Source organism: Pyrenophora tritici-repentis, chromosome 8 (assembly GCF_003171515.1).
Source record: "Pyrenophora tritici-repentis strain M4 chromosome 8, whole genome shotgun sequence".
NCBI classification, from domain to species: domain Eukaryota; kingdom Fungi; phylum Ascomycota; class Dothideomycetes; order Pleosporales; family Pleosporaceae; genus Pyrenophora; species Pyrenophora tritici-repentis.
The window spans coordinates 796,999-818,601 of NC_089397.1; the positions used below are offsets into that span (position 1 = coordinate 796,999).

General features: G+C 50.7%; 12 protein-coding genes across 12 annotated transcripts; 7 read left to right on the top strand and 5 right to left on the bottom strand.

Annotated features, from left to right (window-relative positions):
• Window positions 1-34: 34 nt before the first annotated feature.
• Window positions 35-373, bottom strand: PtrM4_137540 (uncharacterized protein; the record flags this gene model as incomplete). The annotated part of the gene is made up of 2 exons (XM_001938193.2): window positions 35-236; window positions 294-373. The coding sequence occupies 2 exons, from the start codon at window positions 371-373 to the stop codon at window positions 35-37; spliced, it is 282 nt and encodes a 93-aa protein (XP_001938228.1).
• Window positions 374-1,032: 659 nt separating this feature from the next.
• Window positions 1,033-3,564, top strand: PtrM4_137550 (1-phosphatidylinositol-4,5-bisphosphate phosphodiesterase 1; the record flags this gene model as incomplete). The annotated part of the gene is made up of 2 exons (XM_001938192.2): window positions 1,033-2,873; window positions 3,393-3,564. 2 exons carry the CDS (start codon window positions 1,033-1,035, stop codon window positions 3,562-3,564), a joined length of 2,013 nt encoding a protein of 670 aa, XP_001938227.2.
• Window positions 3,565-8,141: 4,577 nt separating this feature from the next.
• Window positions 8,142-8,363, top strand: PtrM4_137560 (uncharacterized protein; the record flags this gene model as incomplete). The annotated part of the gene is made up of 2 exons (XM_066109343.1): window positions 8,142-8,216; window positions 8,265-8,363. 2 exons carry the CDS (start codon window positions 8,142-8,144, stop codon window positions 8,361-8,363), a joined length of 174 nt encoding a protein of 57 aa, XP_065960265.1.
• Window positions 8,364-9,311: 948 nt separating this feature from the next.
• PtrM4_137570 (Trichoplein multi-domain protein) lies at window positions 9,312-10,196 on the bottom strand (the record flags this gene model as incomplete). The annotated part of the gene is made up of 1 exon (XM_001938189.2): window positions 9,312-10,196. The coding sequence occupies one exon, from the start codon at window positions 10,194-10,196 to the stop codon at window positions 9,312-9,314; it is 885 nt and encodes a 294-aa protein (XP_001938224.2).
• Window positions 10,197-11,382: 1,186 nt separating this feature from the next.
• PtrM4_137580 (uncharacterized protein) lies at window positions 11,383-12,177 on the bottom strand (the record flags this gene model as incomplete). Its single annotated transcript, XM_001938188.2, has 3 exons — window positions 11,383-11,578; window positions 11,699-11,943; window positions 12,043-12,177. The coding sequence occupies 3 exons, from the start codon at window positions 12,175-12,177 to the stop codon at window positions 11,383-11,385; spliced, it is 576 nt and encodes a 191-aa protein (XP_001938223.1).
• Window positions 12,178-13,008: 831 nt separating this feature from the next.
• Window positions 13,009-13,642, bottom strand: PtrM4_137590 (Tymo-45kd-70kd multi-domain protein; the record flags this gene model as incomplete). The annotated part of the gene is made up of 3 exons (XM_001938187.1): window positions 13,009-13,088; window positions 13,150-13,456; window positions 13,529-13,642. The coding sequence occupies 3 exons, from the start codon at window positions 13,640-13,642 to the stop codon at window positions 13,009-13,011; spliced, it is 501 nt and encodes a 166-aa protein (XP_001938222.1).
• Window positions 13,643-14,412: 770 nt separating this feature from the next.
• Window positions 14,413-15,546, top strand: PtrM4_137600 (F-actin-capping protein subunit beta; the record flags this gene model as incomplete). Its single annotated transcript, XM_001938186.2, has 4 exons — window positions 14,413-14,615; window positions 14,663-14,962; window positions 15,029-15,108; window positions 15,155-15,546. 4 exons carry the CDS (start codon window positions 14,413-14,415, stop codon window positions 15,544-15,546), a joined length of 975 nt encoding a protein of 324 aa, XP_001938221.1.
• A 609-nt stretch (window positions 15,547-16,155) lies between these two features.
• PtrM4_137610 (DUF1777 multi-domain protein) lies at window positions 16,156-17,385 on the top strand (the record flags this gene model as incomplete). The annotated part of the gene is made up of 2 exons (XM_066109344.1): window positions 16,156-17,171; window positions 17,235-17,385. 2 exons carry the CDS (start codon window positions 16,156-16,158, stop codon window positions 17,383-17,385), a joined length of 1,167 nt encoding a protein of 388 aa, XP_065960266.1.
• A 407-nt stretch (window positions 17,386-17,792) lies between these two features.
• Window positions 17,793-18,495, bottom strand: PtrM4_137620 (uncharacterized protein; the record flags this gene model as incomplete). Its single annotated transcript, XM_001938184.2, has 3 exons — window positions 17,793-17,795; window positions 17,867-18,395; window positions 18,443-18,495. The coding sequence occupies 3 exons, from the start codon at window positions 18,493-18,495 to the stop codon at window positions 17,793-17,795; spliced, it is 585 nt and encodes a 194-aa protein (XP_001938219.2).
• Window positions 18,496-19,230: 735 nt separating this feature from the next.
• Window positions 19,231-20,006, top strand: PtrM4_137630 (putative gnat family protein; the record flags this gene model as incomplete). The annotated part of the gene is made up of 2 exons (XM_066109345.1): window positions 19,231-19,615; window positions 19,681-20,006. 2 exons carry the CDS (start codon window positions 19,231-19,233, stop codon window positions 20,004-20,006), a joined length of 711 nt encoding a protein of 236 aa, XP_065960267.1.
• Window positions 20,007-20,467: 461 nt separating this feature from the next.
• On the top strand, window positions 20,468-20,950 carry PtrM4_137640 (uncharacterized protein; the record flags this gene model as incomplete). The annotated part of the gene is made up of 1 exon (XM_001938182.2): window positions 20,468-20,950. The coding sequence occupies one exon, from the start codon at window positions 20,468-20,470 to the stop codon at window positions 20,948-20,950; it is 483 nt and encodes a 160-aa protein (XP_001938217.2).
• Window positions 20,951-21,178: 228 nt separating this feature from the next.
• PtrM4_137650 (uncharacterized protein) lies at window positions 21,179-21,550 on the top strand (the record flags this gene model as incomplete). Its single annotated transcript, XM_066109346.1, has 1 exon — window positions 21,179-21,550. The coding sequence occupies one exon, from the start codon at window positions 21,179-21,181 to the stop codon at window positions 21,548-21,550; it is 372 nt and encodes a 123-aa protein (XP_065960268.1).
• Between the last annotated feature and the right edge of the window lie 53 nt (window positions 21,551-21,603).

The window sequence follows — 21,603 nt, forward strand, 5'->3', positions numbered from 1 at the left end:
AATAGGATAATCTTAATTGGCATGCGTAGCATGCTCACTCCCCGATGACATATGTACATCCTTCACTGCCTACCCAGACCTCGTGCACCTTTTGCGCGTCGACATCCCATCTGTCGCCAGGGCCTATAGTCTCTTTCTTCGCGTCGGGGTCATCGGGATATGTATATGTTATTGATCCGTTGAGGACGAGATGCGTGGTCTTGCCACTATGCTTGTGTGGCGAGTAGTGCGCATTGCTGTGGCTGAAATCAGCTGCAGTTACGACAAGTGGGCGTAGGCAGACTCAGACTCACGGGCTGTCTGTCCAGGTAAAGACGTGGCCGAATCCCCATGATCGGACCTCGTTCTCTGCGTCTTTTCTTGATTTCACCATATTGCTCCAACCATCTTTGAAGTAAAGTGACTAGATCTAGATGAATGATGTGGTATGTAGGATTTCGTGATACTGGGCCCTGCCCAGGTGCCCTGTGACGTCGTCACTTGGCGGGAACGGCACATGTCAGGGACCAACGCAAACAGGGCAGCACCCCATCATTCACATTTGTGTTAGTTATCCTATGCAGCAAACGTCCAATGCCGCGTGTTTTTGTCATAGCCATGGTCTGCGCCCCACCAATTGGATGATCAAACACCGATGCGGCAGCCAAGGGAGGCACGAGCTGACCATGAGGCCATCGCGCCCGCTTCAACCGTCCTGCGTTGCGAGCCGCACCTCCTCACTTGCTAGGTCCCGCTGCCAACCCATAGTACTAAAGTCAACATCAACGTATTGGCCTGCACACAGCACTTCCCTACCGCTCCATCCAAGGTACGCCTCGCATACGTGTAGGGTCCAATCGCAATTAGCAACAAGGCTTACACCTACTAGCACAGCTGAGCTGTCCGGACTCCGCCCTTATTCAGGCATACATATACGCTTGTACACTCACACCTCGCTGCTGTTCCCATTGTGACACACACTCAACGCTCTTCGTTCGCCCTTACAACTACTCTTCACCTTTGGCACTCCTGTACCCATAACACGCCTACATCATGCCGGATCTTACCCAAGACAAGAAGCTCGGCGCCCCAGAGGTTGAAAACCCATACCTTCAGGCGGGCGGAGGTACAGCTTCGGCAACATCGACAGCCCGCCACGTCGACAACCTATCGCCGCTCCTCACCCAGTATCTCAGGACTGTATACACCGACATCTCGAAGCACTACGATTTGACGACAAAGGAAGGGCAACTGCGCTGGCTCACCGAAGAGCAGCAATGCTCTGGAAAGGATGCAGAGCTTCTGGCGGACGGGTCCTTTTCACACTTTGCAAACTACTTCATGTCAGACTCCGCCAGTGTCATGAAGCCACCGCTACCACTAGACGAGTCATACCCAATTTCAAACTACTTCATCTCCTCGAGCCACAACACATACCTCACTGGCAATCAACTCTCAAGCGACGCGAGTGTTGATGCCTACAAGAACGTCTTGATGCGCGGATGTCGCTGCGTCGAGATAGATGTATGGGATGGAGAAGTGCTCTCCGACTCAAGCTCGGACGAGGAAGCTGCCATGGGTAACCCAGGAGCCGACAGTTTGAGGAAGGAAAAGAAAAAGTCAAAGTCAGGCCTCAGCATTCGCAAGAGGTTGGCCGCGAAGTTTAGTAAGAAGGAGGAGCCCGAAGAGAAGAGTCACGAAGCATCCCCGCCGCCTCAGGACGGCATGCAGAAGATTGAGCCCTGGCACTCGGCCTCCTTCACACAGCGAGCCGAGCCCAGGGTGTTCCACGGTTACACTTTAACCAAAGACATGACATTTCGAGCTGTGTGCGCAACTATTCGAGATTACGCATTTACAGTGTCAAATCTACCGCTGATTGTCAGTCTCGAGGTCCACACCTGCCCAGAACAGCAAGAGATTATGGTTGAAATCATGAATGAATATTGGAAGGGCATGATGCTTGAGGAGCCGTTGGAGCCAGCGCAAGACCTAGACAGCGTCCATCTACCCACGCTCAAAGACTTGGAAAAGAAGATACTTGTCAAGGTCAAGCGCGGCCATACCACTCCAGTGGCTCCTACATCACAACCAGCGACAACCGATGCATCGCGACCGCCTCTGAAACATACCGAAAGTGCAGCTTCCGTCAACTCGGGAACATCATCAGAAGTCGGTCCGGATGGCGAGAAGAAGCCCCCAGCGCCAAAGCCCAAAATTATCAAATCTCTGTCAAAACTAGGTGTCTACTTGGCTGGTTATTCATACAAAACTCTCGATGCACCAGAGGCAAAAATCCCCACCCACATCTTCTCGTTGTCAGAGGGGACGCTGATGGAGGTTCACGAAACTGACCCCGAAGGTCTCTTTGGTCATAACAAGCACTTCTTCATGCGCGCATATCCAAAGGGTCTCCGGCTGACTTCATCCAACTTGAACCCCTCCGTCTTCTGGCGGGCGGGTGTACAAATTGTGGCTCTCAACTGGCAACGCTGGGATGTTGGCATGATGCAAAACGAAGCCATGTTTGCGGGCACCGCTGGATGGGTTCTCAAGCCTGAAGGATACCGCAGCACGAGCAACGCCGCAACACAGAAGACTGCCATTCCTCACCACGACCTAGACCTGAGCATCGAGTTCCTAGGCGGACAAGACATCCCGCTACCCCCCGAGGAAGATGACCCCAAGGATTTCAAACCATACGTCAAAGTTGAACTGCATGTCGAGTCGCACGAAGAGCGCAACGCCGAGCCAGTCCCAGGCAATGGAAGAAGCCAAAAGGGTGATTACAAACAGAAGACCAAGACATCGAGATCCCCAAACCCCGACTTCGGCCGCGAAGTCATCAAATTTGCTGGCGTGCCTGGCGTGACGGAGGAATTGACATTTGTCCGGTAAGTCCATTGTTTCCTTCTGTTTAGTCGTACTCGCCCAGCCTATGCGGCCTGCCATGAGGACCGCAAGCATGACCCTCGTACACGGAGACTTTTGCCGGTCTATCAGAGCACAATCTGTCGGACATGGGTGGCCTGAACCTGATCTGACACTGCATTTTTTTTACCTGCATCAAAGGTGGTACACGCGGGTGAATTGGCATCTGGAGCGAGGGGTTGTACCACGATGACTAGGATCGGGACCATTAACACTGCAAATCGCCGTTATTCCCGCCTTGGTGTGTCTGCGCCTCGCCATTTCTTCTTTACCGGTCCAGAGATTCCCAGTCTCGCGGCTGCAATACACACGACGGCTTGTTTCGCCAGCCTCTTATCCACCATCTCGCTATGCACGCCACTACTTTTCGTATGGAAGATCCACTATGCGCGACCAGATCTTCTCAAGGCCCCTTGCTCACTCGGCAATTATGCATCTTCATCTCAAAACGCATGCTAACGTCGTGTTCTTCCGCCACCCAGATTCAAGGTCATGGACGACGAGCGCCTCGGCGACGACCTAGCCGCATGGGCATGCTTCCGCCTCGACCGCCTCCGCCCCGGTCTGCGCATGCTGCACCTCTACGACTCGAACGGTGTCATCACAAAGGGCGTGTTGCTGGTTAGGATTAGGAAGACGGTTAGTACGGCTTGATTGAACTGAACTGTTGGGGAGTGGTTCCTTCTTGTCCGCTACTATCTTGTTATTTCTTTCCTTTCCTGTCCTCGCTGTCTTTGTTGTTCCTTTAGACCGGGGATCTTGTCAAGCCTGCTCTTGGGCAGAACGCTGATATTTGTTCGTGCTTAGCTCTTTCACATGCAGAGGAGGCTTAGTCGGCGGAATCACTTCCCGAACGAGAGCGTGGGGCATCATCAGCGCCTGGTGCAGAGGTTGAAGAAGGAGAGGAGCAAGTATTATGGTGGAGAGACAAGGCGATCACAGCTTTGTTAGCGCCATTTGGGGAGAGCACGCATGCATGGTATCCTACACGTCTGCGACGCCGTTTGGTGGGTAGTGAGAGTGATGACGAAACATGAATTAGAACTTGAAGTGTTACTCTTTCATACATGTTTGTACACTATATGTAGAGCGATAATGATACATCATAAGCGCTCACATTCACGCCATTCTAGGAGTAAGTCAGGTTGAAAAGGCTTTATAGAGCTTTCGGCATGATCATGTAATGGCTACACAATTCTAGCCGAGAACGAAGTTTAGAACGAAGGAGGCAGGAGCAAGTAAGGCCGGACAAACAAATCGTATACAATAGCAGTCGCTGGAACAGAAGTATATCATTGATTCATGGCATCCATAGAAAAGAAGAAAAGAACAGAGAATAAACTATCAGCATGATGACGCTACTACGAAAAGGATCTGGATACTTGTCTGTTCGATGTTAGGGCGCTTCTGTCTTACCACACATCATTGCCAGAAGCTTTTCTACAGTCCAGCATGAATATTACTTCTCTGCAATCTTTCGTCACGTGTTGCATGTAAGCCATGTTGGCTTCAACAAGATGTCAAGCACAGCTCTTGCATCCTTTCAGTTGTGAGCAAGCTCACGCAGAATCCGAGAAACCTCTGGAAACGTTGCTTTCTCGGATCTTCCTCTGAAAGGATTCAGAAAGACCGGTGAAGTTCAATCCAGCTTCATTTTTTCGCGCAACAGTGGCTTGTGAAGACATGTAATATTGGCGAGTGTGAAGCCCTCGAAGCCGTCGCGTGTAGCTTGCGTCATAGCCTTCCAGATGTGACGTACACAGACAGACACTGGTCATTTAGTTTGCAAAAAGGCGCCTCTCTCGTCTCTCCATGGCAAAGCGACGCACAACTCCCGTCCGTCCGTGTAACAGAGACGCACCGCGGTAGCGACCACATTTTTTTTGGGTCACATGCGGCTCAATCTGCTGTCAAAGTGTGCGATAAGCTGTGTTGGGACTGCACATCCACGTATTCAGCATGCCAAGCGCCGGTAAGCAACCAAGTATTCGGGCCCCCTCGTATCAGGGCAGATATACCTGCTCGGAGACTGGAGGGTATGCCATGTTGGGGCGACTAGATCTCCTTGGAGATTAACTTTCGTGGTACTGGTGTAGCGGCGGGGACCATCGGGGAGTTGAGAAGTAAATGACACCACGGCAAGGCACTTGCTCTGTCCTACTGAGTGGAAAGGCTCTTTCCGAATGAGGTATCTTAGACCAGCGGGCCGAGGAGAGGGCAGAAATTAGATCGGTGTACAGACTGTCGCCGTACGCGCAGGTTGTGGTCCTTCTCGTTGCGTGTGTGGCTCGAACAACGTCGTGGGACCAGAAACCACTCCATCATTGGCACGTGGGCACTGATAGAAATTATCGGCAAACATTGCAGACATATAATGCTGCGGGGAACTCTCCGTGGCTCGTAACGAATGAATGAACGCCGCTACCGAACGAATCGCGCACTGCCGGATGCGGAGACGTGTTGTTGTACCAACGGTGGAAAAGTGCAAGAGTGCAGGGCTGCTTCTGTAAGTCTGTACCAGCATATCTGTCCATCTCTAGACTATCGATTACCTCAAGTGGCTATAGTCGAGTTCTGGTATTAACCAGGTGAACGCAAGCCGTACCGAGCCGCTAACACAAGGACTTGGCTCACACATCAAGGGAGGCTGCATTTTCAACGGTGTAGCATGTATGCCAAATCAAACGCTGGAACCGTAGTACGAAGAATGATGTGCATATCTAGCCTTTCCGTAGGGCTATGGGCGCTTTTATGGGCGACCGAGCCCATGGATAGGCTATTCCGATTCGTGGTAGCATGCTGGTTCGGCTGCGAAGAAACGAGCGCTGGTTTCTCCAGGCCGATATCGGCCCCTTGAAGTCTGAGCAGCCCAGACGCATCAGTTGAGTATGACCGACATAGGCCTAAACCCGAAAAGCTCTATGATATCTGGTTTGTGCTCCATGACAGCTCCGCGCCCTGTATCTCGAGGGTTTCCAACTAGCCGTCAGAAGATGATCCGGTGAACTGAATTGATTTCGCACACCGATCACTCAAGGATGGATAGGCGAAAGATTCGGTGCTTGGTATTACGCAGATATTTAGCCTGGCCTAGAAACACGATTGGAGGTGTTGACGGGTACCATGTTCACAGTTGTATAACCACTGGCATAGTGTGTAGGCACCCTAGAACCAAAAGGACCTTCAACTGGCACAGCCAATCATGAGCTTCCGTATCAAGGGCACAAAGCTATATCCGGGACCGAGAGAGAGAGAGAGATAATTGAGCATTCGAGAATGCTTGTTCTTTGACCACAATAGCATTGGTTAACAGCGAAAATGTCAATAATTACCATTGTGTGGATATCCAAGTCGGTTGCAGCTCCTTTCATTGACGTCAAGTTTCCGGTGCAGTGGATACCGCGTGGTATGTTCGACAAGAGCGGCGGGCGGGACGGCCCTTCAGAACCCAGCTGTGCGAGCAGTAATTTCATATCGGCTTTTTCTTATCAAGCTAGTCTCACGACGTCTATTGTGAAGTTTTCCCAGTTCATGGCTGTAGTTCTTGGCAGGTTGGGGCGGTGGAGGCATTGCAGCCCCTTCCATAACGGGTCTTGCGGCTTTTGACAGTGTAAATCGTACTGGACGAAGATGCAGGCACTAAGTATGTTGACCGTTCTGTACAACCATGTTCAACCAGGAATTGTTGACTTGGCATGTATCTCATATGTTGGCCGAACTCCACCTAGCTAGTTGATGCCATTTAGCCGCAAGCAAACACCTTACAAGCAGAGGCAGGATGCACCGTAAGATATTGACTGGGCGGTATCGTCTGAGACGTTTGAATTCGACAGATAAGAAACCTCTGTAGCCAACGGTCAGCTGGTAGGCATCGTAAAAAGGAACTGTATAAATGTCGACGGCAACATGGCTCTTTTCGTCCTTGTTGACCATGAACATGGGAGCGGAATAGCTCTCCAAGCTTTCAGTGGCATTAGATACCACGCAGACGGTAGTTCAGTGGTTCGATTATGAGACTTGTTCTGTGACTGCGAGCAGCATACCCAAATGGTCTAGTGTGTGAAGTCTAACAGTGAAGGGAACCATGGAAACGACCAGTACTTACCGCCCTGGATTGCAAATATCACAATTAGTTGCATGATGCAGCTAGTTTGTTTCCCATGGCTCATATCCACACCGGTTTGGTGAAACAGTTAGCTAGCTGTATGACAGCGGAACCGTTATCCGTATGAGCTAGTAGGCGAAGCGGCGATAGTGAATGGGACAGGCGGATCACTGAGAGCTCGGCAATCGATCTGGTCCACGCAATGTCCAATCAATACCAACGGACCATAGAAAGCGAAATCATATGTAGTAAGGTGGGGGTGGTGCACAAGTTTGCTTCTGGACGCAGGGTGCAGGCCTTCTGGATGATGGTGGCTTGCTAGGCGAACTCGAGAAAACGACAAATCGACGAAGCTCAACGATATCATGCCTTTCCACACGTCGTACTCAAGAGAAAATCGGTAAGCACTGGTGGTTAGATCCACATAATTACGTTGTCTTGTCGCTGCGACAATATACTCATGGTGCGTGATTCTAAGAAACCGGCAGTGGGTGAGCCGCGAGCGAATCCCGAAATCCTGGTTGATAGGCTCCACAGGATAGACAGCGCAGAATACGAATCCGTTTACCACAGTTCAAGCAACAAAAAGTTGCGATCCCGTCGTCTGTAGCGCCAGTGTATACCGATGTTACTGTCTTCCGAACCGATTTGGATACTCTGGGAGTTTGGCGGCTCCAAGACACCGGTCGACATGTACTTGACCCGCATGTTCCCAGTCATGTGGGACCGCATGGCGCAAAATGTCCTTTATGTCCTATGGTCGACGATGCACAGTGGCCTATGCTTAACTTGGAGAGGCGAGGTGTAGGGAACATCGTCTCCTCGAGACCGGGAAACTGCAGTCTGATGCGCGCGCCACAAGCGTCGTGCGGCATACGTGAGTTACGCCGGTAGCCAGGTTCTAGTGTAGCTATCGTTTTGGAGGAATGATCAAAGTATAAAGACCGCGCTTCTGTCTTGGTAGACAAGCAGTGATCCAGCCACCTTCGCTTTGAGATAATTTTCTTACACTCTCATTCACTTCATCTGCTGTCTTTCAGTGTCTCTCTTGTAGCATCTGCTTCTATTCACGCTCAGATACCATCTTGAAGACGCTTCACTGCTGTCCCGCTCGCCAGCCAACGCCATGTGTCTACCTACACCCATCGACACGGTTGCCAGTCCTTATATGAGCAACCTCGGCGGAGTTAGAACTTGGCCGGTAAGTCTCCGATACTGATAGTACTTAGACCCGTACTCACAACCCAAGGTACCTGGTCGTCGTTGTCCTGCCTGTCTCGAGCGCGGCGATACGGTGTGGGTGATTCCCGGGAAATGCTGCCCACAGTGTGGTACTCCGGTCAACTAGATTTGGTTTGCGGAATGGTGAGGACGTACGCTCCTATGTCTTATGGAAGGTGACTGACTGTCTCCTAGGACGAACAAAACTCTCGAACTTGGGATTTCAGATGCTTCCCGGAGGTCGTATGACACATGGAGCCACTTCCGCATCTTGGCTCGGGGGAAGTTTGTGCATTTTCAGGTTGTTTGTTTCCTGCATGTATTTGTAAGCAGACCTTAGCAGTTTTTGTTGGGTAGATGGGGAAATGAAAAGTTCAAGCTTTGTTGAGTGATCTGCTTCTTACACCGAGAATCTTTTACGCAGTTGTGATGTGCCTTGTGCTCAAGACGATCCGTGCCCTACCTGTGCCGATACACTGAGTAGCCAGTAAGGGGCAGTGCAAGTTGTCAGGGTGAGGATGCGGATGGTGTTGTTGTGGTTGCTGTGTTTGGTACGTAAAAAGAAACCCTTACAGCAGGTACGCTCGGCGTCTCCCTAGCTCTTTGCCCTGCAGGAAGGAACGAGCTGCACATATGCAGGAACGATAGCTGTAAGCAAGTGACATCAAAGCAAATATTGTAATAAAGACCAGAGTGACAAATTGAATTAGGTGAAAGAACCAGTATGTAAATATGCGTGCACGAAAATGCAAACCGACTCAAATGACCCCACGAGCATACTATTGGACTTGCTCGTGATACCCAGAAAGCGCCTTCTCATCCTCGCATGATACGGTGATACTTGCCCAAACCCCAACGCCGTATCCAGATATGTTACAGATTGCCATGAACCCCGGGAAACAAAACTTGGTCATTATCGTCGTGCTGTATGGGGAGCAGAGACCAATGGGTATTTCGTCTATGCACCGGGGGTGTACCGTCGAATGTGGCGGTTTCGTGTCCGTTTTGTTTCGGTAGTTGTCTATTTCCTCTACCGTGTTGGTGGGCAATGGTGCGAAGTGTGGGGAAGATGGATTCAGGTCCCAGTCTGGCGCTGCTGTTGAGTCATGACCCAGCGCATCTTATCGCGAGTCTGGCACAGCGAGTCAACCAGTTCTTGGGCCTCACGCTCCTTCTCGGGGAGTACACGTCGCAGCTTCTCTGCCTCCTGGACGAGCTGCTCCACCTCCTTTTTGTGCTCGGTCTTGTAAGCCTCCATGAGATTGGTCAGCTTGGCCTCGGTGCGGATAGCTCGTGACGACTCGTGTTGGAGCTGGTCGCTGATGATGGCCTGGCGCTTGATCTTGTCGGCGTCCTCGAGGCGCTTCCTTCGCAGCTCGTTCAGCTCGTCGTTGATCTGGCGGATTTTGCGCTCGTATCCCTCTGTCATGCGCTTGAAGCCATCGCGGGCAGTCTCAAGGTTGGTGTCGGCCATTCCCTTCATCTCGTATGCTTGTGACAGCTGCCGTTGTGTCTCGGACCGCGTGTCTCCGAGCATCTTCAGGGCTTCCTCGGCGCGCAGCTCTGCGGACTTCCTCCTGGCAACTTCGATGTCCAGCAATGCCTTGAGCTCTTCCAGCTTCCGGTCTTTGCGTTCGATGGCTCGAGCATTGGTACTGGCGAGAACCTGCCAGTGCTCGTACTCGGCGCGAGAATCCTCGGCTTTGGTTTGGGCGGCCGACACTCGTTTGGCCTCGTCTTCTCGCGCAAGCTTCTCGGCTCGCAGCTCGCGACGCAGACGATCGTTTTCTTGCGTGATCTTATCAATGTACTGCGATGTCTTGGAGTTGGGTGTGTTGTAGTGGTTTGGGCGCGCCCATGAGCTGTTCTCGTCGGCGCTCATGGGGCTCAGAGGGCTCATGGGGGGCTTGTCGACAGCGAGCGGGCCTGAGACGTTGCGGGGTGAGGTGTGTGGCGGCATCGTGGTGGGTGAGGTGTTGCGTGGTAGTGCAGCGTCTGCAGTGCGAGAAGTGTCGTCCGAGGTCCAAGCTGACCCGGTCATGTCATGCTTTTGGTTGTTGTTGTTGAAGGGGAGATTGGGGAGTTGCGGTGCGGAATCTTTGTTGACGGGGTTAGCATCGAAACTGGACTATGCGTGAGAGTGTGAAAAGTGGGTGCGGGCAAGACAATGGGAATTGGGATCTGGGAAAGCCGGCCTGGCTAGGAAAGATGTTTATGCAGCCTGCAGCCGCCGTAATCAGGGCGACGGCTCATCCGCCGTATTTAGGAGTGACAGGGGTGCGTCAAGCGCTAAGACTTACCTGGTTCCTTGGGAACCTCCGCTTTCTTCCTGTGCAGGATCCTGCTCCAGGACCGCATCTCCCCAGCACCGCAGATATAGCTGCGGGCTCCCCTTCTGTCTTTGATTAGCTAGGGTTCCAAGACTAAACAGAGCCACTGCGCCGCTTCTTGCCAATTCAGCAGCAATCTGGTGGAGATTGTCTGCCAAAGCAAAAGGAAACCATAGCTTCAGCCTGGCTTGAGGGCCTCTTTTACCTTTTGTTTGAGATTGTAGTCCCGAAAGAAAGTCTTTCCTTCACCAGAGTGTTAGTGTGTGTCTTATGTTAGCTGGTCGTGGTCTGGCAAGCGGTGGGTGTCGTGAGTGTAGTTGGTTAGGAGTCAAGTCAGGCACAAGAAGAAACTATCTACAGCTTTGAAAAACCAAGCTAGCAGTTTCCTGCCGCTATTCGACTTCACCTTCACTTTCACTACACATGTTCAACTTCATCGTGAACTGCGCATACTACGCTAACACTGCGCCAATCAACGGCGATCCCTGACTAGGCATCCGCCACCAAGTGGGGCTAACAACAGCCCTACCACAAAGTGACGTGTGCCGATTCCACAACCATGAAACACGGTAAGATGTCTAGGCCTGTTGGCCTTTGCGACGTTATGCGGCAGCTAGGCCTGACACGAGGGGTATACGAGGAGACCTTTAGTGTACCATAACTCTGATATTACGCTACTAATGATACTGCGACGGCATCCAGGCAGCATCATCCCGGGATAGGATCTTGTAATGACAGTGCAAGAGCTCATATACACAAATGAAATGGATATCATTCCTTAGATATGTACATCTGTCCGCCCAACTCAATACGTGTCTAGAACATATCGGGCGCCTTCTTGACGCGCGTCTTGCCTTCAAATGGCTTCTCAGACGAGATGTCGTTGTTCCGCAGCTTCTCCAACTTGCGCTCATTGTCTTCGTATGCGAGTTTCTTGTACTTCTCGATTACCTTGTCCATCTGAACTTGGCTTCCTGCAGGGACGTTGTAAGGCGATCCAACGTTCATGATCCTGTATTCGTCAGCATGAGCCACACACGCCAACTCCTTCTCCATGCACAAGTCTGCAGCCATCCCCCAGTCTAGCCTTGGTCTATTCCCAGTTGCATGTTATTCGCTCAATGGTACGTACTCGGGGAACTTCATTTCAACGTGCGGTTGGGGCCGGGTCTTCAAGAATAGCACCCTGTCCTCACCCGCCTGCTCGATCATGCGCACGTGCAAGTCGTTTTGCGACGTCCACTTGTCGTGTAGTCCATCTGTAGCATTGGAGATCATGCGTGTGAAGTAAGGCTCGTTATTGTCGCCGTCGCTTCGTGACATGGTGTAGATGGCTAAGCCAGTGGGGATGACGCCTATCGTCGCCCAAAAGCCATACTACATGCCAATTGGGTCAGCATTATTCTTTCAGGGACATTCCAGTGTCATGGACGGGGCCTAGGGATATCGGGGAGAAGCAATGGGCGCTTGACATACCCCAATGGGCTCATCGACTGTGTGGTGAGGGTGGGCGTGGGCGTGCTCATCGTGAGCGAATCGGCGCGACTGGCGCGATAGAGAAGTTCGGCTCGTGCGGCCAGCAGTCACTGCTGCTCTACGAAGTGACTGCATCGTGGAATCGTGGGCTGTCGTTGATGTCGTCGCAGTTCGCGATGATGCGAGCTTCGAGATGCGCTTAGTCACCCTACCTAGCGGCTTGGCGCACCTTGTCCTTCACCCTCAGCATGCACTTCCTATTCGAGCACTCAACCATCCTATGCTGTCACATCGATTCGACATACAACGATCCTCTCATAATACAAATGTCCAGAACTGTATATTCACCAGCCACGTATTGAAAACTATAGTGAGACTAATGCTCTTGGTTTCGCGCAGGGCGATGTGTCCCTGGGAGCCGGGCTGTAGTGTTGAGATGGGCGGGCCTAATCTGGGGTAATATGTGGATAGAGCACCACTGGCGATTTTCATGTATGTTGGCATACATGCAGGCCTGTAAGGTGTCTAGCACAACCAACACATGATATAGAATGCGAGACATCGTCGACACACACAAGACATGCTAACCAAAGGATGCGGCATTGAGATCATGTAATGAACGACACTTTTTACATTGAAGTCGCGCAGTTTTGACTGCGATAGCTATCGTGGAGCCATCTGCATACGCTGCTGAAGTGAACTATCGCTATCTTTCGAGTAATCTCGATTCTTCCCCCACCATGAGACCTTCAGATTTTGCATGTTTGAATGCCGCCATATCGTTGACCCAAGGCAATGAGAAGGAAAAAATCAAATCAAAGATCTTAAGTAAGCCATGCTCGGACAAGGTACCCATCCTCTTCTCCAGTGATGTGCTCTTCTGATCTTTGGACGCTACAGGAAAACAGTAGAAAGGGTTGGTAGCTTGTGAGAAGAGGTCGACTACCTTGGTCCAGAGGAAGGTGTCTAGACTTTTTCGATAGTCTCCTCCGGAGCCCCTTCCGGGTCGGTCTCCATCTGGAAGTCCTCGTTCTCCTCGGACTTGGCTGTTGTGCATCTGTTAGTATTGAATGAAGATTACATAATAAGCTCGCGGGGTATGCGTACCTTCGTCATCGGACACCTTCTTGCCACGGGTGGTTTTCTTCTTGGGAGAAGACTCGCCGTCGACGTCCTGCTTCTTGGGGGCGCGCTTGCGAGGGGTTGGGGTCTTCTTGGGAGTGGTAGCAGCGGGACCCTCCTCGCCGTCAGCTTTCTTAGCAGCAGCAGCCTTCTTGCGAGGTGTCTTCTTGGGAGTGACCGGGGCAGTGCCATCAGGAGCTGGAGTCAGCTTGACCCTGATCTTGGCCCATGCGTTTCTAGCAGAACCCGGGTTGGTCATACTGGCATAGGCGGCGAGCTTGTCAAAGTCGATCTATGACTTGTGTAAGTGATGTGTATGAAACAGCCAATATGCGCAACTTCACATGCACTGAGCTCAACTTACGTCGGGAGGACCGGACTTGAGCGACTGCATGGCCCATCCGAGCATCTGAAGCTCTCGCTCAGTGAACTGAGGGACGCCGCCATTGGCAGAGACAGGGTTGTCGTTCTCAGACATGTTGACGATGCGGTGTGGTGGAAGTTGTATGTGTCGATGTTGAAGATATAGAGTGCAAGATTGTAAAGGTAATGGAGGAAAGATGCAGGAGAGGAGGTGAGTCTCAGTGCATATGTACGAAAACTCACTGGCGCGACTACGGTAATGTCGGGCAGGTGAAAGTGAGTGCACAGCGAGGCAGATGCAGCATGATCATCGTCGAATCATAAATCACCTCGCATATCATGACACGAGTCTCTGAAAGTGTTGCTCGCCATTGGTTGCCACACGCACGTGGTTGCTGCGGAGACGAAGTGAAAGTGAGTCGCGAGCCTGCCAAGACTGGCAGAACAGCCCAGAGTCATGAGAGACAGGTGCATCTATTCAGTCTAAATACATAAAACGTAAATCGGGGTTTAAAGGCTGTCGTAACAAGTATAGTCATTGAGCTTCTTATTCATCTCTTTCTGATGTAGTGGGTGCGGTCAGTTGTGCGAAAAAAGTACCTAGATTCTCAAGACTATACCGTCTCCTTCAAAACAGAACCATATCAACAGGACTAATTGGAGCTGTAAACATTCATCTCTGGGATTGTTGCGCAAAGCAGCTTTGCTCCTGCCGCTGTGGTGAGAGTCGTAACTGCTGCCTTCAGGACTGAAAGACAGTGCGTCGCTGCCACAAGAGCCATAAACAAAACACACGGCTGTCATCGACCTACGAAGACTCCAGAGAGTGCAAAAGCCAGCAAAATTCAAGAAAAGCGCATAGTTGAGGTTGACCTGTGACTGACGATGGGCGACCTGGACCCACAGCGTTTCTCCACGCATGACTCGTGGGACAAGCGATCAACACCAGCGCCCGAATCGCCGACAGAGGAGCCGTTGGAGATTGAGGGGTCTGGCCTGGTACCCAAACGTACCAAACACATCAAGTTCACCACCGATAAATACAGAATCAAAAGCAACAGGATGGCGGACCCTATTGACAGCGCTCTGTAAGACAAGTTGCACCGCGCATTTCCCCACCTGCTAATAGCTGCAGCGACCTCCTCCGCCGACTGAATCCCAAGGACGTCAAGAGCAATGTCGACCACATTATTCAGCTCAACCCATCGCTTGAAGAAGACCTCCTCGAATCCGTCGATATCCCGCTTACCGTGAAGAAATGCTCAAAGACGAAGCGCGACTTCTTATGCTGCGACTACAACCGCGACGGTGACAGCTGGAGAAGTCCATGGAGCAACGAGTTCGAGCCGCCCATTGAAGAAGGTGTCACGCCTAGTGATCGTGTCCGTAAGATGGAGGTCAAGGCAAACGAGGCTTTCGATGTGTACAGGGAGCTGTGAGTGCTATGCAGCGAGCTTGGGAAAGCTAGGGAAAGTTTGTGGGGCACGACTGACGTGGGCAGATACTTCGAGGGTGGCATATCGAGCGTTTACCTATGGGACATGGACGATGGATTCGCAGGATGCGTTCTTCTCAAGAAGAGTATGCTCGTATCTCTCGACCACCATCCACCTGCTAACGTAGGCAGCCGTCAACCCCACACCTAAGAGCTCCGGCAGCTGGGACAGCATCCACGTGTTTGACGCCCAAGACCGTGCCCGAACATCTCACTACAAACTCACCTCTACTGTTATTCTCTCCCTTGGCACTGACAGCGAATCGCTCGGCGGTCTCGATCTCTCTGGTAATATGGTGCGTCAAGTAGAAGCCGACATGGCCGTCGAGGATGATACCTCGCACGTCGCCAACATCGGCAAGATGGTCGAGGATATGGAGCTCAAGATGCGTAACCTGTTGCAAGAGGTGTACTTCGGAAAGGCCAAGGATGTTGTGGGGGACCTGAGGAGCATCCCATCACTCAGTCAGACGAACAAGGACCGCGCAACACAGAGGGAGATGATCAACAGCATGGGACGGTAGGTAGGCTGTAGTGTTGGCGTAGAGAGACGGTATGAGATAGACGATATTATATCCATGCGCTTGGGCAAAGGATCCCCACGGGGCATCGTAAGCTGAAGCAATTTTTCCAACATTATGCGCCTATTTCTACGTCTTGTATTCTGCTCTGTTTGCGAATTACTGCGTTCAACATTGAATGGGTTGTTGTAAGTACTTCGAATCAGTCTGTGGAGTGAACTAAGTGCATAGATCCAAAGGATTGTTCCAACAAATAGCAGGTGTATACAGACATATCTGCCAGGCCCATTGGTCAGCTTTCTGGTGCTGTACGGGTACGTAGATAGTCACTGCCTGAGTATCTTTCAAGAACACGTGGAAAATTGCGTTGCTCTTGTCCAACTCATCTTAATACGCCTGACGAGGCTTTCATCTGCGCACTCTCCACTCTTCTGCATTCTACCACAATCTACCACACTACTAGATTATACGATCCATTCACTTAAACCATTTTTCTCATCACATTTATTGTAGCCTCTCCTAACTAGAACATACTAGTCGCCTCACCACCCGCGAGGTCTTTGAACCTTCGCATATAACACATTTTTCTTGCGGAGCCTTCTCGTGCTCAGCATGTCTATGCCTGCAGAACCAACAACGGCTGGCAAACGCCGTAGAGGCCCATTTTTTGGCATGTTGAAATATATGTCTACCAAGTTGACCGCTCGACCATCCGAACGTGAACGGACGTCAAAGGGGCCATCTTCACACACGCCTCCCGAGGTTCACTCGGACTCAACTGAAACTATTGATGCGATACCTAAGGAAGTGATGGCATATGAGACGTACACACTTCCTGTCAAGCCAGAAGAAACGGCAGCAAACAAGGAACAAAATGCTAAGCAGAAGAGGGTGTTGAAGAAGGCGAGAAAGAGAAAGGTGGAGGCAAAGAAAGCAGAAGGGGCAAAGCGGTCGGAGAAGGATGAGAAGGCAAAGGAAGCAGCGGAGGTAGAGGAGTTGGGGAAGGAAGAGTGGATGACCGCGCCTGAACCCGACCTTCACGCGGAGCACGCGTCGAACGAGAGCCATAGCAATGACGGCGGTGTAAAAGAGAAGGCCGATTCACCAATACTCGAAGTCGACGCAGATGAAACAGCTCGAAGGGCTTCGTTACAACCCATAATACCCCCTTCCCACCTTACCCTCCCCGCCACCTATCACAGCCGCATTGTCGAATGGCTACAAGAAATTGAACAGCATAACGCAACCGCATCATCGGCAACACAAGCCAGCACCCTACAAGAAGCATACGATGCCGGTTTCCACGACGGTTCAAAGGCTGAACAAAAGAACCGACAAGACCTCCTCGAGACCGCCACATGTGAAGGCTACGAAAAGGGCCAGAAAGCAGCGGGATCAATCAATAAAGACGACCGAGACGCCATCGCGCGCCAACAGGGCTACATCGAAGGATACGAGCGAGGGCTCCAACAAGGCACTGGAATGACTACAGAAGATATAGAACATCTTCTGGATGAATCAAGAGGAATAAGCACAAGGGCGGCGCAGGCGGACAGGAATGCTGAGGTCGTTAGCGTACTTGTGAGGAAACAGGAAGAGCAGTTGAAATTGGCTAGAGCGGTATTGAGGTATTTTTGTGAAACAAGCGAGGAGAAAGATAACGAGGAAGAGGAAGGGGAGGAAGAGCGGAGGCTTGCTGTTGAGCGAGTGAGGCAGATGGGTTGGTTGGGTAAAGGGAGTAGTAATGGTGGAGATAGCGACAGGGATGACGAGGATAACGATCACGGTGGTACTAATACCGCCGATGACCATTCAAATGGGGACACGCAGATGATTAAGTAAAGCATCGGGTTGGACAGCTCTCCAGGTCATACAGCAGGGCTCCAGCGCAGATGGTATCAAGTAAGGAGATTATAGGAGTGTTCTGGGTCACATGAGAACTTCAGCGTGTATATACTACATGACAAGATCACCAGTAAGCTCTCTAAAGGGGCTTTAAATTTATGCCATTCCAGAAAGATTAGTCGGCTTTTGCACTTAAATATACACGTGTGTGATTCTGCGCGATGTTGGCGTCATCTTCTTATCGGTGATGTAAGTTTGGACATTGGGAGGGTTGTGGAAGTGAGATAAGCAGACACGGCGTCAAATTTTGGCAAGACGATTAGGCATATCTTGCCTTGGCGAGATATTTGATTACTGGATATCTTTGCTTTCAGACTAATGGTTTCCAAGAGCTCATTCGAAATTTACTGCTTCAACTGAAAACATAGGGGATTCAATGAACTGTCTGTATTGGCCCCTGTTCCCGGATTATCTTCACCTCTTTTCCATGTGCCTTCTCCAAGCTGCTCTGGAGCTCCGTAACTACCCAAGCTATGGACTCCTCGGACAGTGAATCAAATGCAGACTCTGAATCGAATTCCACTATACGGAGATAAACACAAGTCAAATTCGGAAGATGCTCGGCGACGCGGAGCAGCTCAAAATAGTCGAAGAAGGCCACGGGATATTGGGACATAGCGATGCGAAAGACGATCTCCTTCACAGCTTTCTTGATAGCAGATGGCAAAGTGATCGTCCACATCACACCCGGGAACCGGTGAGGAAAATCGAGAACGACTGTGCGGAGTGGCAACGCTGCTGTCTCAGCATAGAGTTGGCGGCACGTAGCCGGGATCAGAATTCGCTGTCTCAGGCAGTTACAGTCTATAAGCCTGGGGTGCTCTAGACCGTAATAAAGCGAGCAGAAGGTTTTGTATCGTATTGGATCAAATACGTAGTCGTAGACACGATTCCGGAGTTCGGCAGGTAGGCGAAGTAGAGGGGAGTCTCGTGCATTAGCTGCGGTGCTGCAGAGAAATTAGTTTCACACTCGCTATCAGGATATAATACATACATGATATCAAGGCGTGTGGAAGACTCTAGGGCTCCATGCTTGGGTTCTGACATTTTTGATATTGTCGGATCAATTTCGTTTGATGGAGGTGTTAGCAGATAGTGGAGTGACTTAACTCCAGCGTAAATATTCCTCTTCACGACTTTAGCCTAGATCAGAGATTTTTCGTGCTAGAATATAAAATTTACTAAGAACGATAATGTTCGTAATGTAAATGTGTGGTCTTCGCTGGGATCCGCTTTTGTTGTTGGTACCGAGACGCTCGCAGCCATGATCTCTGTATTATACCCAATGAGCGTGTATGTACTTCGATGAGCCATTGCATCTTTTCCGAAGTTCATATTTATCTGCGGCTCTTGAAACGATGACAATAGAAGTTTGGCCAAAGTGCAAGTACGGTATACAAAAGGTGTGACGTCTCTATGAGCAAGCGTGCGCTAACGCTGAGACTCTTGCAGTGGGCTATTTCTGCCATTTGCGCACCGACGAACCGCCGTGGACAACTCAAGCCCGCTCCAAGACAATTGTGCTCAACTGGACTAAAGGGCTCACTACAATATGTGTACAGTCGTACACTACGAATGCTTGTGCCCTGTTTTCTTGCATGTCTGGCTGTAACAAGCATGATAGAGAGATGTCCCTGTAGCCGCGTGGGCGCTTAAGAGAACGGCCCCGCCCCCCAGAGCTCGCATGGTCGTCAGGTTTCATCATCTTCTCGTTTCCAATAAGTTATGCGTCTTCCAACCTGCGCCTTCTTACTTCCTTTTCTGAGTAGGCCAATTTGCAAAATGACTTCTCTGCTGGTTCGCCCCGTACAGCATGCAGATGTTGCGACATGTACAGCTCTTCGCACGGTAACATTGGGATCTCTGGTTATTGGTCGCCCACCTCCGTTTCCAGACTACAAAGAAGACCAGATGGTGTCAATAAAAAATGACCTTGATAATAAGCCTCATGTGCACCACTTGAAAGTCGTGGATACGGAAAGCGACGACGAAATTATCGCCTACGCAAAATGGGAAATCTATCCACAGGGGCGTCCCGATCTTGAAGGTCTGAAGCAGCCGATGGACGATGAGTCGAAGAAGGTGGATCAGTACGGCCGACTAAGAGAAGCTGCGCATGAATACTTTTGCACTCGCAACGGTGAAATGGGCAAGCATCCACATATACGTGAGTTGAACGAAAATGTCCGAGTCCACAAGCCGAAAATGCATACTCATGTTGCAACCATACAGTCTTAGCCCTTCTTGTCACCGCACCTCAGCACAGACGAAGAGGTGCTGGTAGCCTTCTAGTACAATGGGGCATTGCAAAATCAGAAGAGTTGGGGCTTCCTGCCTATCTGCAAGCCTCTGCTCAGGGTCAGCGACTGTATCAAAGTCATGGGTTCAAAGACATCGATACAGTCGAATTCAACCTGACAGATTTTGGGTTAGAGGGTATGGAAAAGATGACCGAAATGATTCGACATCCAGTCACTTTCGAGAAAACTGAGGTGGGAATCTCTGCTCAGACCCATGCAGGGGCCGATATGGCTTCTGGCGAAGCCGCGAAGGAATAGTAGGGCTAAGCGCCAGATGTGAAGTGGCGCTAATTCCGGCTCGCCATATTGGCCTCGATTGTCGCTTCTTCACACCCAAATCATCGCAATCGACTACGGGCGACACGCTGGATCCTGTACGCGCATAATGTGGCCCTAAAAAACCACTCGTGTCTCAGTCACAGGCTCATAGTCGCTGGGGATAGCGAGCTCCAGCCTCAGCGCTATCAGCTGTGAAATGCCTCGCTCAGCCTTGTAGATAATGCATTTCATCCATCTGCCTCATTTTTTCATCTTGACATACCCGGTGCCTGATTTTCTCCTTTTACGTTTGCTACCTATCTTATAGATACATAATATTAACCAAGAATTCGACACATTGATTCAATCAGTACCCACTGCAAGCACCCCAAGCCACTCTGGATCAACTCATATCTATTCTGGAGCCTTGTATGCATTGATCGGACTACATGGTTGCTATCATGCTTGGAGAAGATCTGGAGAATGTTGCTACTCGACAATCCACAAGTTCTGTCTCCAAATCTCCTGCGAAGAAAGAGGTGTTCGAACTTTCAGAAAAGGACCACCCATGTATCCCCGTCAGTACAACAAAGATTCTCGGCAAGCTCACACGAGATCCACCACCCGATATACCCGAGTCTGCATTACATGCCCGATGTGTTCAATCACAGAAACGATCTGAGACAGTTGAGGAGCTGCGACGATGGACGAAGAATCGGGAGAGCAGCACAGCTTTCAAACTTCTTCTGCGGAGTATATTCTGGAAAGATGTGAAGATCAGGAAGCCAGCAGAGGAGAAGCTGCAACGTGCTATCAACGAGCTGTTCCCTCCACGCATGGAAATGCAGATCACGATCTGTGACTTCGGAGAAGGTAAAGCGCAGCAGTATGACGTGCGTTTGGGCGATTTAGAGAAAGGTATGATTCAGCGCGTGTATTACTAAACTGTGCTAATGAAACCAGAATTTCGACAGAAACCATCGTGGTCTACTGTCCGTTGGATGTACGTTATCTCTCACTGACTAGGTTCAACCGCTCACATCTGTCTAGACATGCTCCTCTCGGTGTTGGTCTGCTACACTCGGTGAGTAGCTAGTTCATGAGACTCATCTCTCTCCGCTGACTATGGTCAGTCTGTCGAAGCGTTATTTTTCCACACCGGCTCCAAGACCATGGGACGGCCTTTTATCAAAGCCGGTCGTGCGGGATGGTCATACTTGGAGATAGAGCAATTTGACATGCACAACACACAGTCGATCCAAGACTCACGGGATCTGTTACGTATTTTGAAGTCCGATGATCAGTTCAAGACGAAGCTCGATACGAGCGTGTTTGTAGGCGACAAGGATCAAAATCTCCGAAAGGATGTAGAATGGCGAACGGATTACGTGGGCAAAACCGTCAACTTCTGGGAACTTGCTGAGTCTGATCTTCCCTGGAAACTCTCAGAAGGCAGTCAGTTCAACATGAACGGCCCATCGGAGGGCATTCGGACGACTAGGCTTGAGCAGGTTTCCCAGTCTTTGACAAGACACCCACAATAAAAAGACGCATACCTCGCGAGAAACCCTTTGCGATGCTTTCATAGAGACGATGG